Here is a 19,379-nt window from a genome sequence, read left to right on the forward strand (position 1 = left end):
TAAACATTAATATTTTGGTAAATATTCTTTCACACATTTTTGTTAAAATATACATACATAAGTGTTTATCTTTCTGTGAACTGTTTTCTTTTTTCCATTTATGTATTAGTGGGATTGGTTGGTCCCTGTAGCCATGTATGTTGTTTCCATTCATACTCAGACAGAAACCATCCCAATAGTTTATTTATTATTTTTTAAAATATTTATTTATTTTTATTTAAGGCTTCCCTTTGTGGCTCAGCTGGTAAAGAACCCACCTGGCAATGTAGGAGATGCCCAAGACCTGGGTTTGATCCCTGGGTTGGGAAGATTCCCTGGAGGAGGGCACGGCAGCCCATTCTAGTATTCTTGCCTGGAGAATCCCATGGACAGAGGAGCCTGGCAGGCTACAGTCCACGGGGTCACAAAAAGTTAGCTACACACACATATACTTGATTTACAATTGTGTTAGTTTCAGGTGTCCAGCATAGTGATTCAGCTTTGTTACAGATTCTTTTCCATTTATAGGTTATTGCAAGACATTGGGTATAATTCCCTGTGCTATACAGTAAATCTTTGTTGCATATCTATAGTATGTATAGTAGTTTTTTTTTTTTTTGGCCACACCGCACAGCTTGTGGGATCTTAGTTCTCCAACTAGTGATAGAACCTGGGGCCACTGCAATGAAAGTGCTGAGTCCTAACTACTGGACCACCAGGGAACTCCCTGTATAATAGTTTTTGTAGTTTTTCAAATCTATAAAATTACACCTTTTTGAGCAGTTAGTAACTTCTTTCTTTTTAAAATTCAATGGTAGGATACAGGCATTTCCCATCTTATACATTTAGGTTGTTTTCTCAGCAGTGTCTTTAAAGGCTGTATAAGTATTCCACTATATGGTATTAATGTACACTAGGCTGTATAAATAGTCTAGATTCAATTAGGTGAACATTTAAGAGATTTACAATGTGTCAGTGAACATTTCTGTTAATCTATCTTTGCAGAATTTTCCAATTTCTTTAGGAAAATTCCTAGAAGAGGAATTGTTGTGAAACAGGGTATATACATTCTAAGATTTAAAGATATATTCATTTATTTATTTGGCTGTGCTGGGTCTTAGTTGTGGCATACGAGATCTTAGTTCTCCAACCAGGGATTGAACCTGAGACCCCCAGAATTGGGAACATGGGAGTCTCAGCCACTGGACCACCAGGGAAGCCCCCACTTTTAAGATTTTGATACCCGTTCATACTCCTATGAAGAGTGCACAGGAGTGGGTCTTTTGTACATCTTATCAGTTTGAAGTTTTGTTAATCTTTTTAACCTTTGCCAATCTGATAAATGAAAAAAAATTCACTTGCTTTATTTGGATTTCTTTGATTACTGGTGAGGCTGAATATCTCTTCATGTGTTTATTGGCTATTTATATTTCTTCCTGTGCAAACTGTCTGATCACGTCCTTTGGTGATTTATGTGCTAGAACATTTGTTTTTTTTTTTTTTAACTTTAAGAGCACTTATGTTAGATATGTTAACTATTTATCTATTATATACGTTGGAAGTACCTTTCTCTAATCTTTGGTTTGTCTTTCAACCTTGCTTATAGTACCATTAGGAAGATTTTAATCTTTATGTGGTAAAACTTATTATTTTTCCATTTTGATTCTGGTTTCAGATCATGTTTAAATCTTGTTGTGTTTTTAAAATATTCACTCAAACTTCCTTTAGAAGTTTTATGATTCAATTTAGTCTTTGATTAATTCAGAATTCATTTTGATATATGAAGTAAGTCAGGGATTTGGTTTTATTATATTTTTTAAATGGCTATCGCACTTCAGTACTTTTACCTGACTCTTTTCTCCACTGATTTGAATCCTTTCTATATATACTTGGACCTATTTCTGGACTCTATTTTGTTCCATTTCTCTGTATGTACTATTACCATACAATTTTATTTATGGTAGTTTTAATATCTAGTAGAATAAGCCCATTCCTTGCTTCATTATTAATTTGTTTTTTGGAATTTTCCAGCCTATACTGACATATTTATTCTAGAGGTCTTTTTCTTCTTTTGACAAGGTGTAATGCTTATTAACTAATTTGTATTCTCAGTTGCTTATTCTCTTTTAATCCACTCTATTAATGAGAGTCTTAATAAGCTCTTATTAGAGTCCAAGCTGTTCACCTGCCTTATGTACTTATCTCACCATTTCTGCACTAATTTGTTAAAGGGTTGGAGTGGAAAATTTATAGTTTATGCTAGGGGAAAGGGAAGATTAGTTACAGCCAGTTGAGTGCTGCTTAATGGTATTTCACTGCTCACTCTTGCATGTCCTTTTCAACATGCACCAGTTTCTTTTATCTCCTTTCCTCTTCTCTTTTACTTTTTTTTTTCTCTTAATCTTACTTACTTGCAACATCTAAAGAGGCTATCGAGACCAAAAAAAAAAAAAAAAACATTGGAGATACCCGTACAACATATTTCTGCATATTTTCCTTTTTCCACTGGGCCTTTCAATGCAGTGGTGTCAGCTCAGTAAGTAGACCTGACTTTGGAGTCATATTTGCAGTCAGTATTGATCAATTGAGTCACTTGATTCCTGGATGCCTTATATAATCTTGGATAATATAATAGCCATTCTATTATAGACATTATTAGAAACTAAGAGCTCTCAAAGGACCACTGTAGGCTTGAGAACTGAGGTCTAATTATCGTCCTGTTTGTTCATTAGTTCATCCATGAACAAAGGAGTTATGCTACAGCCAGGAGCTTGGGTGGGGTGATGGAAGTTGGGAGCTCTTAACTGCCAACCAGGAAATAAGGAATTACAATGGGAACTTATATTTGATAAGGTGAAAGTGAAAGTGAAGTCGCTCAGTCGTGTCCGACTCTTTGTGACCCCATGGACAGTAGCCTGCACCAGGCTCTTCCGTCCATTGGAATTTCTAGGCAAGAGTACTGGAGTGGATTGCCATTTCCTTCTCCAGGGAATCTTCCTGACCCAGGGATTGAACCCAGGTCTCCCGCATTGTAGACAGACGCTTTACCGTCTGAGCCACCAGGGAGTACCTACCAAATGCCAGCCACTGTTTTAGATGTTTATATGTACACTATTCCATTGAACCAGAAGCCTGCTGCTGCTTCTAAGTCACTTCAGTCGTGCCCGACTCTGTGCGACCCCATAGACGGCAGCCCACCAGGCTCCCCCGTCCCTGGAATTCTCCAGGCAAGAGTACTGGAGTGGGTTGCCATTTCTTTCTCCAATGCATGAAAGTGAAAAGTGAAAGTGAAGTCGCTCAGTCGTGTCTGACTCTTCGCGACCCCATGGACTGCAGCCTTCCAGGCTCCTCCGTCCAGGGGTTTTCCAGACAAGAGTACTGGAGTGGGGTGCCATTGCCTTCTCCGAATGATTTTTATTAGACTTCCCTGGTGGCTCAGACGGTAAAGCGTCTGTCTACAACGCAGGAGACCTGGGTTCGATCCCTGGGTCAGGAAGATTCCCTGGAGAAGGAAATGGCAACCCACTCCAGTACTCTTGCCTAGAAATTCCAATGGACGGAAGAGCCTGGTGCAGGCTACTGTCCATGGGGTCGCAAAGAGTCGGACACGACTGAGCGACTTCACTTTCACTTTTTGCTTTCACAGATGGGGAAATTGACGTACTGAAATTCTAAGTAGCTAGCTCCAGGTCACACAGTATGTAGTGCATATTCAGTCAATTATGGGATACTCTACTGCTTTTGGGCTTTCCAGGTGGCAAAGAATCCATCTGCTAATGCAGGAGATGCAGGTTTGATCCCTCCGTCAGGAAAATCCCCTGGAGGAGGAAATACCATTCTAGTATTCTTGTTTGGAAAATTCCATGGACAGAGGAACTTGGTAGGCTACAGTCTACGGGGTCACAAAGAGTTGGACGCAACTAAGCAACTGAACACACACACACATTGCCCTTTTCTACCATATTTCTTCCCCTAATTTAGCAATCTAGGATTGTGAATTATATACCAGGGTTTAATAGAGGAGGATCCAAAAGAAAAGTATTTAACAGCAGTACTTCCTGTTTTACCCCTTTTCTTCGTGATACTATGTGATTTAGATGCAGAAAATTTTGAAGAGGGAAAAGAAATTATTTTTAGAAATCTCATCTTTTCCATAGTAAATAATGACTAATCTGAGACTCAGGGTTGCGAGGAAGCTCTGTTAGTGTTCCCAGATTTGAAGCCATAATCTCTTCTCTTCATCTTGTTAGCCAGCTCTGCATCTGGCTTGACTGAGATGCACAGGGCTTAAAAAAGGGGTATGTGAGGCAAGAGGTGGGAAGCTTGTTAATGTTTTGATATGGGGTGTCTCCAAATATGGAGACATCATGTCTTAACACTGCTGTCTCTGAGTGGCGATTTCAGCAGAGGCCAACTCCTTCCTTGCAAGCATCACCCATAGATTTAGCTGGAATCAAACATATTCATATATATATATTACACACCATCAATGAAATCATTTGTTTGGAGATGGGTAGGTGCCATGCCCTTGCTGTGAACCTGCAGGGGAGCCATTGGGTATTTTTCTTAAGACTTGACAAGGGCAGGGCAGCAGAAACATATCTTGGAACTCAGGGTTTTTCAGTCTCCTCAACTTCTGATATTTCTGACCTTTGCTACTCTTGAATATCAATGGGCAACATTGTTTATTTTACTTTTCTTTCCTTCCTTCCTCTCTTTTTTTTTCTTTCGAAGACCTGCTCTCCTCTTTTCTGTAACCCTCACCGTCTGCACTCTTCCCGTAGTAACTGCAGTATGTTTTAGTATTGCACTATACTCCCTCACGCTCAGTGATTCTCACCCAGCCCTCTGAACTGCATTCCCAGAACTTCATGTACAGACTGTGCCTGGAAGCTCAGGCTCTACATCCGTTCTGCGACGGCTCTGCGATTTACGTCCTTTGATTTACGTCACTTTGGGGGAGGAGCTTTCCTAGCGTCTCTTGTTCTCTTCGACGACGACTCGACTCGCACTGTGGACTCGGAGGAGCACGGTGGCGTCGGCTGTGCCGGCTGATGTGAGTGATTTTTTTGGTTGGAAGTGCTAGAGGAGGGTCAGGTACAAGTTAGTTGGGTGGTTTCTAATTAGCGAGGAGATGCTGCCGTTAGGTTACCACTTAAAAAATATTTATTTTAATCAGAGGATCATTACTTTACAATATTATGATGGCCTCTGCCAGACATTAACATGAATCGGCCATAGGCAAATACTTTTTAAAGTGGTTCTGAGGTAGTGATTTTGAACTATGGAACTGACTCTTGGGTGAAGGAAGGTGGGCAAAAGGCAGGGTTTGGGGACATGGATGAAGTATGGACAGTGGTGTGGGGCCACCGAAAGTGGGAGATACTTATTGTAGTTCGAATGTGAAGGACTTAAAATTTGGTTGAAGCTGCATGGTTAGTGACCGTTGGGGGCAGGGAGCTGTGTGGCTCGTGACCGTTGGGGGCAGGGAGCTGCGTGGCTCGTGACCGTTGGGGGCAGGGAGCTGCGTGGCTCGTGACCGTTGGGGGCAGGGAGCTGCGTGGCTCGTGACCGTTGGGGGCAGGGAGCTGCGTGGCTCGTGACCGTTGGGGGCAGGGAGCTGCGTGGCTCGTGACCGTTGGGGGCAGGGAGCTGCGTGGCTCGTGACCGTTGGGGGCAGGGAGCTGCGTGGCTCGTGACCGTTGGGGGCAGGGAGCTGCGTGGCTCGTGACTGTTGGGGGCAGGGAGCTGAGGCGCTAGCTGGGTCTGCAGAGAGCGGGAAAAAGGACGGTCAGTGATTGGATGCTTTGAAGGTATGAGCGGCAAGAGTGGGAGATTTTGAACCAATTAGAGGAGGCAACAAGAAGACAGACCAATCACAGGGTAACCCGAGCCCGGGGTGGAGGGGGAGGGCGGTTTTTGTGTCACGGGGCAGATTGTCCAAAGACTCGAGATGAAAATTTTCTCAGCCGAGTTCACGTCGCAGGAGCTTGACCCTGGCCTTCGTTAACTGCTTTTTCTGGGTTTAAAAATTTCCTCAGCATTTTTTCTTTTGGAACAGAACTGAGAGGAAAAATTTGAAAAGAAATTTATTGCGACGCTGGAGAATAAAGGACGGAATATTAAAGTATTTTCTTATTTCATAGGCCTGAGCCAGAGATTCCAAAATGGACAGCAATGATTTTCGTTTCATGGACTTTAAAGGTATCTAGCTTTACACTAGAAAATGTAAAAATAGTAAAGAAAATGTTTAACTATTTGCTGCCTTATCTAAGACCATCTGAATATATTTTGTTTCCTAATTTTGTCTCTTCAGAGTATCCGTAGCTCCAAGTTTTCTCATTTACGTATTGGAAAACAATGTTTAAGACACTGGAATCCTTTTATAAACTAGCATAGGGAAATAGAATTTCACAATTTATAGCTTGTTTTCTCGGGATTGTTGTGCATGTGTAGTAACACTGGTTTAATTTGAAATAGAAATCTGTGTTAAAAGGACATTAAAAAAATTACTGCTAGATCCTGAAGTACCTGTCCATAATCATCAGTGAAAAATAAATTATATCTTGTGTAGCATTAGGTTTAAGTGCATTTTATTGTATCTTAATTCTTTTGAAAATTGGTACCCAATGGATGATATTTGTGGGAATTCTTAGTTAAAAAAGCAGTTCAATTGACTAGAAAACCAGATTCCGCAACCATGCCAGGTATGGGAGAGTTTACCATATTTCTTTTTTGCGGGGACATAGAGCTATGGTACATTTGCATTCATGTTCATATAATAATGAAATACGTCATAACCAGATTGGCTACAAATCTGTGATTTAAAAAAGTTTAGGTCAGTATTTTGTTAATGCTTATCATTTTACAACAACAACAAAGCCCATTACCACTTAACCTTAAGTTTTAATTTAGGATATGCTATTTTAGGGCTTCGCTTGTGGCTCAGCTGGTAAAGAATCCGCCGGCAACTTGGGAGACCTTGGTTCGATCCCTGGGTTGGGAAGATCCCCTGGAGACAGGAATGGCTACCCACTCGAGTGTTCTGGCCTGGAGAATTCCATGGACTGTATAGTCCATGGGGGTCACAAAAAGTTGGACACGACTGAGTGATTTTCACTTTCATCTTAAGGATTAAAAACATTGAATAGGGATTATTACTTTTAAATATATTGTATTTGAGACCTGGTATTTACATAAATATCTGAAGCACACAGAAAAGTTTAAGAATACAGTGAAGACCTGTAAAACTACCACTAAGTTTTGTTGAATCTTCACATTTTGCCACATACTTCTAAAAGATTGTGCTTAGTCGCTCAGTTTTGTCCAACTCTTTGTGACCCCATGCTCCTCTGTCGGTGGGAATTCTCTGGGCAAGAATATTGGAGTGGGTTGCGATACCCTCTTCTAGGGGATCTTCCCAACCTAGGGATTGAACCCAGGTCTCCTGCCTTGCAGGTGGATTCTTTACCATCTGAGCCCCCAAGGATGCTCTCTAAAAGATTAAGGTGCCTTTTTTTCATCTTTGAAATATTACATAAATTGCATCATTTTGTATGATTTTTTTCCTGCAAGTTGTATTTTTTTTTTTTGCTCTGTATTATATTTTGGATATTTACCCATACAGATATTTTAGCTCTAGTTCATTTATTTACACTGCTTATTAATATTGTTACACTGACTATAAGTGTACCACAATTTATTTATCTAATCTCAACAGCATTACAGCATTGTGTTTTGAAGAGTTTATCAGGAGCTTTCAAACATTTTTGACTACCACCAACACCTATGGAAAGGAAATATATTTTCCATCACATCTTGGTATATACATACTGTATCAAAAGTTTAATGAAATCATTTTACCCTTGTTACATACAGTGCATGTGTATGTAATATTTTCTATTCTATGCTTTTTGAATATTTTCTATTCTATGCTTTTTCTTTTAAAAATGTAAATGTTGGTTATGACTCATTTATTTCTTGAACACTAGTGGATGAAGCTCTAGGGCAGTGCTGTACAATTGAAACATAGTGCAAATGTAAAGAATTTTGTATTTTTTGTACCACATTAAAAAAGCTTAAACAGATAAAATTAATTCTAACAATACAAATTATTTAGCTCAGTATATCCAAAATGCTATCATTTTAACATGTAATCAATATAAAAATTATTAATGAAATAGTTTACATTCTTTTTCTTTTCTATTCAAAATCATTGAAGTCTAGTATGTATTTTATACTTAAAGCATGTCTCATTTTGGACTTGCCACATTTCAAGTGCTCAATAGTCTCATATGGCTAATGGCTACCCTGTAGTGGCAGTGCTACTCTGGATTGTAATTAAGAATTTGAACTGCTGGGTGAAATGCTATAAGCATCTTTAACTTAACAAATATTGCCAAATCGTTGTCAAAAGCAGGCTGAACAATTTATACTGCCTCTTCCTTTCTCTTTCCTTATTGTTCTTTCTAATATTTGCTTTTGTCAGACTTAAAAAATTGTGCATGATTGAAGGGTGTTGTTGTTTTTAAGTAACATTTTATTTTAGGACAGTTTTAGATTTGCAGAGTAGTTACAGAGAGAGTATAGAGAGTTCTTAGATACTCCTCAGCTAGTTCCATTTGCTGTAATGTTTTACATTGCTCTAATGTATTACATGGATGTTTTAATTTGCATATCTGTTAAGTAGCAAAGTTGGGTATATTTTCATATATTTATTTTTCATTTGAGTTTTATCTTCTGTGTGCATAACCTTTTCAGTCAAGTTTTATAAAAATGGATCACAAAAGGCCATATGATGGCTTAGCTTATTTTCTTCTCAGGGAGAATTGACATAACATCTGTCTTTTTATATCAACAATTCTAGTCAGTTTCAAGGTCAAAAAGGAACAGAAATTGGTCTAAATTATACTCATTGTGTCTAAATAATTGTAACTCCTTTTCTGCATGTCAGCTCTTAAACTATTTTAAAATACTTCTGTCCCTGGAAAGTCTCTTCTTCAGATTCGGCATTTTTAGTTCTTTTAGTCATTCCTCATGTTAAGTGGATTCTAGTCCTCTCATCATTTTGTGTGCTGTCCTCTGAACATGCTCTGTTTTTTTCATGTTATTCCTTAAAGTATGGTACACAGAACAGAACACAATTCTCTCGGTTCAGTATGATAAGCTCAAAATAATCTTTTGCTTTAGATTTAGAAATGATCATTATTGTCGTTAGATACTGTTATAGCTAAGATTGAATTTTGTTTTCCTTTTTTTGGGAGCTGGCAATCACACCATACTAATGACTCATTTTGAGCTTTTGGTCCCCAGAAGACCCTCAGTCTTTTTTTAATACATGCTTATATTAAGCTACATTTTGACTGTCATATATTGGTAGAGTTAGTTTCAGAGACTTAAATGCAGGACTTTTTGTTTCTTACATTAATGTCATTCTGTAATTGGGGATTTAATTTTTGTTTCTGATTATATCTTGTCTCTTATTTCCTGTCTGTTTCTCTCTCAACTTCTTCATGCACATCATTGATAAAATTGTTAAATAGAGTAGAGCCAAGGGCAGAATGTTATGTTATTAAAAACTTAAGACTGACATGAATTCATTAGGCAGCAAGCTCTGAGTATGCTTTTTTAAAAAGTATTTATTTTTTTGAATTAATTTTTATTAGAGTATAGTTGATTTACAATGTTTTGCTGGTTTCTGCTTATAGCAAAGTGAATCAGTTATATATGCATATGTATCCACTCTTTTAGATTCTATTCCCAGGTCACTGCAGAGTACTGAGTAGCGTTTCCTATGCTATATAGTAGATTCTTTAGTTATCTGTTTTATATAAAGTAGTGTGTATCTGTCAATCCCAGTCTCCCAATTTATCCCTCCCCCCTTTTTCCCCCTTGGTAACTAAAAGTCTGTTTTCTACATCTGTGACTCTTGCTGTTTTGTAAATAGGTTCATTTGTACCATTTTTTTTAGATTCCAGATATGAGCAATATCATATGATATTTATCTTTTTCTGACTTCACTCAGTGTGACAATCTCTAGGTCCATCCATTTTGCTGCAGATGAAATTATTATTACTATTTTTTTGATGAGTAATATTCCTCTGTATGTGTGTTTGTGTGTGTATATATATAACCACATTCCTCTTTTGATGGACATTTAGATTGCTTCCATGACCTGGGTATTGTAAGTAGTGCTGTAGTAAACATTGGGGCACATGTATCTTTTCAAATTATGGTTTTTTCCAGATATATGGCCATGAGTGGGATTGTTGGGTCATATGGTAGCTCTATATTTGCCTTTTTAAGGAATCTCTGTACTGTTTTCCATAGTGACTGTACCAATTTACATTCCCACCATACCCTTTCCAACATTTAATGTTTGTAGATTTTTTGACGATGGCCATTCTGACTTGTGTGAAGTAATACCTCATTGTAGTTTTGATTTGCATTTCTCTAATAATCAGTGATGTTGAGCATCTTTTCATGTGCCTCTTAGCCTCTGTATTTGGAGAAATGTCTATTTAGGTCTTCTGTCCAGTTTTTGACTAGGTTGTTTGTTTCTTTGATATTGAGCTACATGAGCTGTTTGTATATTTTAGAGAGTAATCCTTATTGGTCGTTTTGTTTGCGTATATTTTCTCCCATTCAATGTGTTGTCTTTTTATTTTGTTTATGGATTCCTTTTTTTTTTGGCTGCTCCCCAGCATGTGGGATCTTTAATTCTCTGACTAGGGATCAAACCCACACTCCCTGCATTGAAAGCGCAGAGTCTTAACCACTGGACTGCCAGGGAAGTCCTTGCTGTGCAAAAGCTTTTAAGTTTAATTAGGTCTCATTTGTTTATTTTTGTCCTTATTTTCATTACTCTAGGAAATGGATCAAAAAAATCATTCTGTGGTTTATGTTAGAGAGTGTTCTACCTTTCTTTTCCTCTAAGAGGTTTATAGTATCTGGTCTTACATTTAGGTCTTTAATCTATTTTGAGTTTATTTTTATGTATGGTATTAGAGAGTGTTCTGATTTCATTTTTTTTTTTTTTATGTAGCTGTCCAGTTTTCCCAGCACTACTTATTGATGAGGTTCTTTTTTTCCATTGTATCTTCTTGCCTCCCTTGTCATAGATTAGGTGATCTTAGGTGTGTGGGTTTATCTCTGGACTTTCTATCCTTTTCTGTTGATCTGTATTTGTTTTTATGCTAGTACCACCTTGTTTTGATTACTATAAACTTTGTAGGATAAGTCTGAAGTCGGGAAACCTGATTCCTCCTGCTCCGTTTTTCTTTCTTAGGATTGCTTTGGGTATTCTGGGTCTTTAGTGTTTCCATACAAAATGTAAATTTTTTTGGTTCTAGTTCTGTGAAAAACTGGCATTGGTAATTTGATAGTGATTATATTGAATCTGTAGATTACTTTGGGTAATATAGTCATTTTCACAATACTGATTCTTCCAATCCAAGAACATGGTAAATCTTTCGATCTGTTTGTGTTATCTTTGATTTCATCAGTATCTTACAGTTTTCTGAGTAGAGGTCTTTTGCCTCCATAGATAGGTTAATTCCAAGGTATTTTTTCTTTTGATGTGATAATAAATGGAATTGTTTCGTTAATTTCTCTTTCTGATCTTTTGTTGTTAGTATATAGGAATGTAAGAGATTTCTATATATTCATTTTGTATCTTGCAACTTTACCAAATTCATTGATGAGCTCAAGTACTCTTGAGTATGCTTATTCAACCTGCCTGATTTTCTGTTTCCAAAGCCTGGCCACTGTCTTATTCTGTACTTGGCTTTAACTCTAGATTTAGAATTTGGTTCATCTCTTTGAAGGCCTGTTGAGGCTCTCTGTATATGAACTTCTGTTACCAATTCCTCCTATTCATCTTTCTCCTCAGCTTTATTGAGATATAATTGACATATAATATTGTGTAAATTTAAGATATACAGCGTAGTGATTTTTATATATGTATATATTGCAAAGTGATTACTACAATAATGTTTAAGGCATCTATCACCTCACATAGTTACAATTTTGGGGGAGAAGGATGAGGGAAATGGGTGAGGGTGGTTAAATGGGATGAACCTCCTGTTCACCTTTGAACTGCCTTCTTGGTGTTGAACAAAGTTTAATGCCACACTATGCTATCCTGCTCCTGACCTACAGCCTGCAGGGATTTCGTTTCTGTAGTAGTTGCTCTTTTTTTCTCTCTCCTCCCCTTTCTCCTTCATTTTTCTTTTCCTATTCCTTCTTTCTTAGGAATTAACTTTGAGTTGTCATTTACATGCAATAAAATTCACATTTTAAGTGTACAGGTTGATGTGTTTGTTTATTTGTTTGTTTTTTTGCAAATGTAACCTGTGTAGCCACCATTACAATCAAGACACAGAATATTTTCATCTCAGAGAATTCTGTCATACTCCTTTGCTGTCGATCGACTCCCCACCCTCTATCCCAGATAGCCACTGTTCTGATTTCTTTCACTGCAGATTATAAATGAAATCATACTGTATGTATTCTTTCTTTCTATGGTGTCTTTTACTAAGCATAATCGTTTTGAGAGTCATTGATACTATTTCATATGTAAGTAGTTAATCCCTTTTTATTGCTTAGTAGCATTCTACTTAATGACTGGACCACAATTTGTTTATCTCTTCATCAGTTGATGGATATTTTTGAATATTATGAATAAGATTACTGTGAATATTCATGTATATGTTTTAAGTGATTTAAGTTTTCATTTCTCTTGAGGAAATTATCTAGAAGTGGATTTGTTGAGATTAAAAAGTGTGTTTTAACCAGGTTTCAACAGTTTTTCTAGAGTATTTCCTTTTTTGGAAGACAGGTTTTAAAAGGCCCAATTTCTTAAGAAACAATAACAACTGGGCTGGGAGCAGTTCCTAAAATGATCCTGCTTGATTCAGGAAGAAAAAGTTCCTCATTTTGATAAGCACCAGGACCATATACAGTAGAAGTTGACTTAACATGGGAATAGCAAAAAGTTTGTGTTGTTAAATAGTTGTACCAAGATAATTTAGCCCAATTGTCCTTCTCAATATGAGGGTTATTTCTTCTTAAAGAATGGCAACTTTATCAAGCTTTCCCTTTCCTGTTGTTAATTTGGAGACAATTCTCCTTTTTCTAAATTTCTAACATCTTTATGTTTGCTTTATAATATAAACATCCTTGAGGTCTAATAACATATCCAAGTTTTTACTTTTTTTTCTGTTAAATCTGTGATGACTGTTAAAGTAGTATTGATAGATATTAAAAATTTGTATCATTAAATCTTCAGAAGATAATGACAGTATATACTTTAGACCAGCCCTGTCCAATAGAAATATAGTGTGAGCTACAAATGTAATTGGTAGCTGAATATTCAAATTTTGAAGGACTCGTGCTGAGGCTGAAGCTCCCAATACTTTGGCCACCTGATGCAAAGAACTGACTCATTGGAAAAGACCCTGATGCTGGGAAAGATTGAGGGCAGGAGGAGAAGGGGACAACAGGGAATGAGATGGTTGGATCACATCACTGACTTGATGGATGTGAGTTTGAGTAAACTCTGGGAGTTGGTGATGGACAGGGAGGCCTGGCATGCTGCAGTCCATGGGATCGCAAAGAGTCGGACATGACTGAGCGACTGAACTGAACTGAACAAATGTAATTTAAAAATTTCTAGTTGCCACATTTAAAAAGCAGAAACAGGTAGTTATTTTAAATAATACAATAATAATTTTGGTGCCATGTTTTTAGCCCCACATATCTAAAATATTATTTCAGTATATAATCGGTATCCAAAATTACTGAAATATTTTAGACTGCAAATCTAGACTGAAAATTGTAGTAGGAGAACTCACTCAAGATAATTGACTTTCATTGAATCTCAGAGGACTTTATTCATTTGAAAGCCTCCCTGAACTATTTGTTCCCATTCCTTTAAATGCCACAGTAATATCCTCAGATTAGGAATGACAGAGTTATTAGGATATGTCCCAAGAGTGCCGTGTGTCATGAACACAGCTTCTATATGGCCTGTGCAGAAACCTTGTTGATAGTCTTGTTGGAGTCACCTGGCATGCGCATATTAGGTAGAAATAAGATGGTTTATGAAATAAAGAGATGGTATAACTAACAGCATTGAATTTTGTTAATATGCCATACAATAGGTTTCAAGCTCTGGTCCCTATATACCTTTCTAATTGTGTTTTCTGTAACTTTTTTTTACTTTTTTTCTCCAGCCATACATAGTCGCTTATGATTATTTGAACCTATTGAACTTTCTACACCTGTTTGGCATGTTGCCTGGCAATCTCTAAGTGATCCTTCTGGACCCACCTTAGATAGCACCTCAGTGAAGTCTATCCTGCCATCCCTATATCCCAACTCTCAAATGGGTAGTTACTTAATTCTTCCTCTATACTCCCATAGCATCTTGAACTCACAGCACTTATTTTATATTGTAAGTTTTCTCCTTTTAATTTCTCTTAACAGTGTGATGTACTTGACAGTGTAGAGTTTCACTCATCTTTGTATTCCTAACAGGATGCTTGAGTGAAGTGAAAGTTGCTGAGTGCCAAAGGAACTCTTTGTGATCACATGGACTATATAGTCCATGGAATTCTCCAGGCCAGAATACTAGAGTGGGTAGCCTTTGCCTTCTCCAGGGGATCTTCCCAACCCAGGGATCGAACCCAGGTCTCCCGCATTGCAGGCAGATTCTTTACCAGCTGAACCACAAGGGAAACCCAACAGGATGATGCTTAGTATGTGCCTAATATTAAGCATTCAGTGAATGTTTGTTGTATTAAATTTTACAAGGAGACATAGACACCAGCCAAAGCAGGAAGTACAGTTGTGGATTTTGTTCATGCTGTGCTACTAATAGCTTTTATCTTGGCCTTCTTCTATATCAGTTATAAAATTGTCACTTAACTTCTCTGTATCAGTGATAAAATCAGTTATTGATAGGTCAATTAATTATAAAATTATAACTTAATTATAAAATTAGAGTGTGTTAGTAGAATTTTAAGGTGACTTACAGCTCTGGATAGCTGGTTGATTGATACCTGTATATACACATATCTTGAGTGGAAATGTGTTTAAACTCTTCGAGGGAGGGAACTGTGTCTTGTTTACATTATTCTTGGTCTGTTTAACAAAATACTTGATTATCATTAAATGCTTATTGAATTAAACATGTCTATTTCGTTCATATGGCCCACAGGGATAGCAATACTGTCACCAGGGATGATACTGTATATTTCTCATGATGATTTGGAAATGTACATGGGCTCAGATAAGACTTTTCTGTGTTATTCTATCACCATCTAAGGCAGTTCATAAGATGCTTAATTGTTTATGACATTTTGCTTAGCAATCCTCTAAATAACTAGGCCATTCTGTTAGGAATGGAAAGGCTGAAGATATCTTGTGTGGAAAATTAACCATCATTCGTTTGATTTCATTAAACATTTGACCTCTTTTGCAGGCAAGTTTTATGTATATTGTGTGGAGTTTACAATAGTGTAGAGATAAGAAACTAAAGAGACAGTTGAATCAACTTAGACTTTTTTTTTCCTTCAAAGACTTGTTTGGTAAGAGTTGCTTTAATACACTCAGCTTAGCTAACCCCATTTTAACCTTCCAACTGTGTTGTTATAGTCTACTTATTGTATTCCCAGCCTTTCCATGTATTATTATTTCTGGTCTGATTTAGATGTGAATTTACTGGGCAAGTGGCTTAGATAAGTCTGTCTTCAGTGCCTAGTGCATTGTTTAGTTCAGTCGCTCAGTCATGTCCGACTCTTTGCGACCCCATGAATTGCAGCACGCCAGGCCTCTGTCCATCACCAACTCCCGGATTTCACCCAAACTCATGTCCATCAAGTCGGTGATGCCCTCCAGCCATCTCATCCTCTGTCGTCCCCTTCCTCTCATGCCCCCAAGTCCTCCCAGCATCAGGGTATTTTCTAATGAGTCAGCTCTTCGCATGAGGTGGCCAAAGTATTGGAGTTTCAGCCTCAGCATCAGTCCTTCCAATGAACACCCAGGACTGATCTCCTTTAGGATGGACTGGTTGGATCTCCTTGCAGTCCAAGGGACTCTGAAGAGTGTTTTCCAACACCATAGTTCAAAAGCATCAATTCTTCGGCCCTCAGCTTTCTTCACAGTCCAACTCTCACATCCATACATGACCACTGGAAAAACCATAGCCTTGACTAGACAGACGTTTGTTGGCAAAGTAATGTCTCTGCTTTTTAATGTGTTAACACTATGTAAACAGAAGTTAATTAAGTACTTAGATAGAAATAGCCTTTGATATGGTGGTAACTAAAACAAACCAGATTTCAGCTGAATAAAAGACTCAGTCAAGAGCAACGGGGCTCAGCTACAGTGGGTAAGAGGATGTAATGAGAGTAAAACTTATACAGAGACTTTGTAAATCTATACAGATGCTTAGGGGTAGGATTGGATGAATTGACGAGTTGAGTTTGGTTTTTGACCTTCCATTTTATAGGTGTGTGAAAGAAATAAAATACCAAATTCATTGAAACCTGTATACAATGTGCAGTTGATTGAGAGGACTGAGTTGTGGCTTTTTGAGATAGTCCTCTTACTGCTATAGTTTGTTCAGAGTAAGTATAGTTCTACCCTTTAGTCTCTAAAGTTTAGTGCCCTGGATGAGGCTGGATGTATTTCCTCACCAGAATCAAGTTGGAAATTCCTTTTTTGATTAGCATGATCTAGTCATCTCTTGCCTTTTTACCCTCCCTGCTGCCCAGCCATTTGCCCTCTAAAATTTTACGTACCTTTATCTCCTGATGAACCCAGGCTTAAGTTTGCTCCAGTCCCTGAGCCAGTTCTGTCTGGAGTGAGAAAGAATAACAGTATTATGAAGTAGGGAAGAGGTTGTTCTGGAATGAAGTCATAGTGGCCATCAGATTTGATATTTAACATGCTATGGGTATACTTTAGGCCCCTGTTGAGCTTTATCATTTCTGACTGTCATGGTTTTCATGGAGTTAACCCTGCCCTGTATCCTTTCCTAGTTGCTCTCAAGGATGAAGGTTCTGCTCAGAACTACAATACATTGCTGTAAATAATTCTGTTAAAACTATGGTGCATGCAGTTTCATGTGACTTAGGCATTATGATTCACTGATTGGATTCTGTTGTGCCATACCCAGTTCGTCAGTTGGGTCCTCCTGGAACATTGCATAAGAAAAATGATTGTCTTTCTGACCGTAAGATAGGCAGTATGATTTGCAGTGTGATTTTGTCCATCACTAACCTGTTTGTCCAATTTTTTCCCCATGCCCCCTTGACACTGTTTTGGACATTTTGACTGTCCTCATTAAAACCAGCCCTTGCTGGGAGATTTTCTTAGCCCACAACACAATTATAGTGTGGCACTCTCAATAGTGTTGGCTCATTTATTCTCTCTTTACTATTTTTTAGCTGTCTCAGAGTCCTGGCAAGTCAGTTCTTCCAGGCCTTTCTCAATAGGCCTAGTATAGTGGAAAGTATAGGATTTCATAATAGAAAGTCTCAGTTCAAGTCCTAGTTTACTACTTCCTCTTTCTGTCAGTTTTAAGAAGTTACTATGCTTTGTTAAATCTCAGTGCCTGCATCTCATAAAATTAAAGTATATTCCAGGACTTCCCTGGTGGTCCAGTGGTTAAAAATCCACTTTGCAGTGCAGTGGATGTGGGTTTGATCCCACATGCCAAGGGGCAACTAAGCCTGCATGCTGCAACTAGAGAACTGATATACCACAACTAGAGAGTATGTGTGCTGCAACTAAGACCCAGCCAAATAAGTAAATATCAAAAAAGAAGAAAGTTCTTTAAATAAATAATCTCCCTTACAGAGTGCATTGATGATTAAATGAAAATGCATATGAAAAAGCTAAGAGACTATATAAAGCACTAGGCACATGTTAACTTTATTGTCATTTTTTGTCCTTTTCTCACTGAAGCATTTGCAGATAATTATTGTGATTTGGAGTAAAATCTTGCCCCTGGAAAGTCTTTGAACTGCTTTGGCTTTTGAATGACTGGTTGAGTTGATGGAGGTCATGGGGAGAGACTTGGCAGGACTGTTGATAGATTTTTTTCCATGTTGTAACAGAAGCTCCTGTCCTCAAGGACAGAAATTTTCCCTATACTGTACCTAAAATGCTGTCTACCTAATTAGAATTAATTGGTACAGATTAACGTGGCTGCTTCAATAGAGTGACTCCCAGGTTTAACCAGGATGAATCTCATTTAAATTAACTGAAATCATATTGTAAATCATAGTTTATTTCAGTAGCCGGGAAGATAATTTAATCATTTTCTTTGAAAATGTACAATCTTGCTTGATATAACCTTAATACAGGATGTTGTCTTCACATCTCAGGAATAGGCTGTATTTATAGAAGCTTTTTTCTGAACTTCTCCCAGAAGAAAGTCTCTCCTTCGTAGTGTAACTCTCAACCATTCAGCTATGTGATCTCTCTTACTTACTCAGCTTTGCTGACTGCATTTTATCCTAAAGAACTGCAGTGCTGTCATTGCCTCAGCTGGTGTCAGTCAAGTTGCTCAACTGAATGACACTGAAAATATGTTTTGAAAGGATCAGATTATTTTGACGAAGAATGAATAATATAAAATATGAAGAGAACATTCACAAGTCAAAATCAGAGTCTCATATACTATGTACTAGGAGTTATAATTGGTATTCTAATAAAATATCTGGATTAAAAAAATGAAGTCAAATTTAAAGTTTTATATTGTTTTTTCTTTTTTTAAAGTTAGTTTTAAATTAGTTTATTTATTTTAATTGGAGGATAAGTACTTTACAATATTGTGATGGTTTTTGCCATAATCCATCAACAGGAATCGGCCACAGGTGTACATGTGTCCTCCTCCTGAAACTCCCTCCCCTTCGCTCCCCACTGTATCTCTCTGGGTTGTCCCAGAGCACTGGCTTTTGGTGTCCCTACTACATGCATCGAACTTGCACTGGTCATCTGTTTTAAATATGGTAATGTACATGTTTCAGCGCTATTCTCTCAAATCATCCCACCCTCGCCTTCTCCCACTGAGTCCAAAGTCTGTCCTTAATGTCTGTGTCTCCTTTGCTGCCCTGCATGTTGGATCGTTGGTACCATCTTTCTAAATTCCATATATATGCGTGAATATACTGTATTTATCTTTCTCTTTCTGACTTACTTCACTCTATATAATAGGCTCCAGGTTCATCCACCTCATTAGAACTAACTCAAATGTGTTTTTTTTTAATAGCTGAGTAATATTCCATTGAGTATATGTACCACAACTTCTTTATCCATTCATCTGCTGATGGAATCTAGGTTGCTTCCATGTCCTAGCTATTGTAAATAGTGCTGCAGTGAATATTGGG

General features: G+C 37.7%; 1 protein-coding gene across 1 annotated transcript in view; it reads left to right on the forward strand.

Annotated features, from left to right (window-relative positions):
* The first annotated feature begins 6,679 nt into the window (after positions 1-6,679).
* Positions 6,680-19,379, forward strand: part of TEX11 (testis expressed 11) — a 247,086-nt gene continuing 234,386 nt past the window's right edge. The window contains exons 1-2 of the mRNA XM_052662695.1: positions 6,680-6,686; positions 17,162-17,218. Of these exons, the coding sequence (XP_052518655.1) occupies positions 6,680-6,686; positions 17,162-17,218 (64 nt within the window). The remainder of the gene's footprint in view (positions 6,687-17,161; positions 17,219-19,379) is intronic.

Source organism: Budorcas taxicolor, chromosome X (assembly GCF_023091745.1).
Source record: "Budorcas taxicolor isolate Tak-1 chromosome X, Takin1.1, whole genome shotgun sequence".
Lineage (NCBI taxonomy): Eukaryota > Metazoa > Chordata > Mammalia > Artiodactyla > Bovidae > Budorcas > Budorcas taxicolor.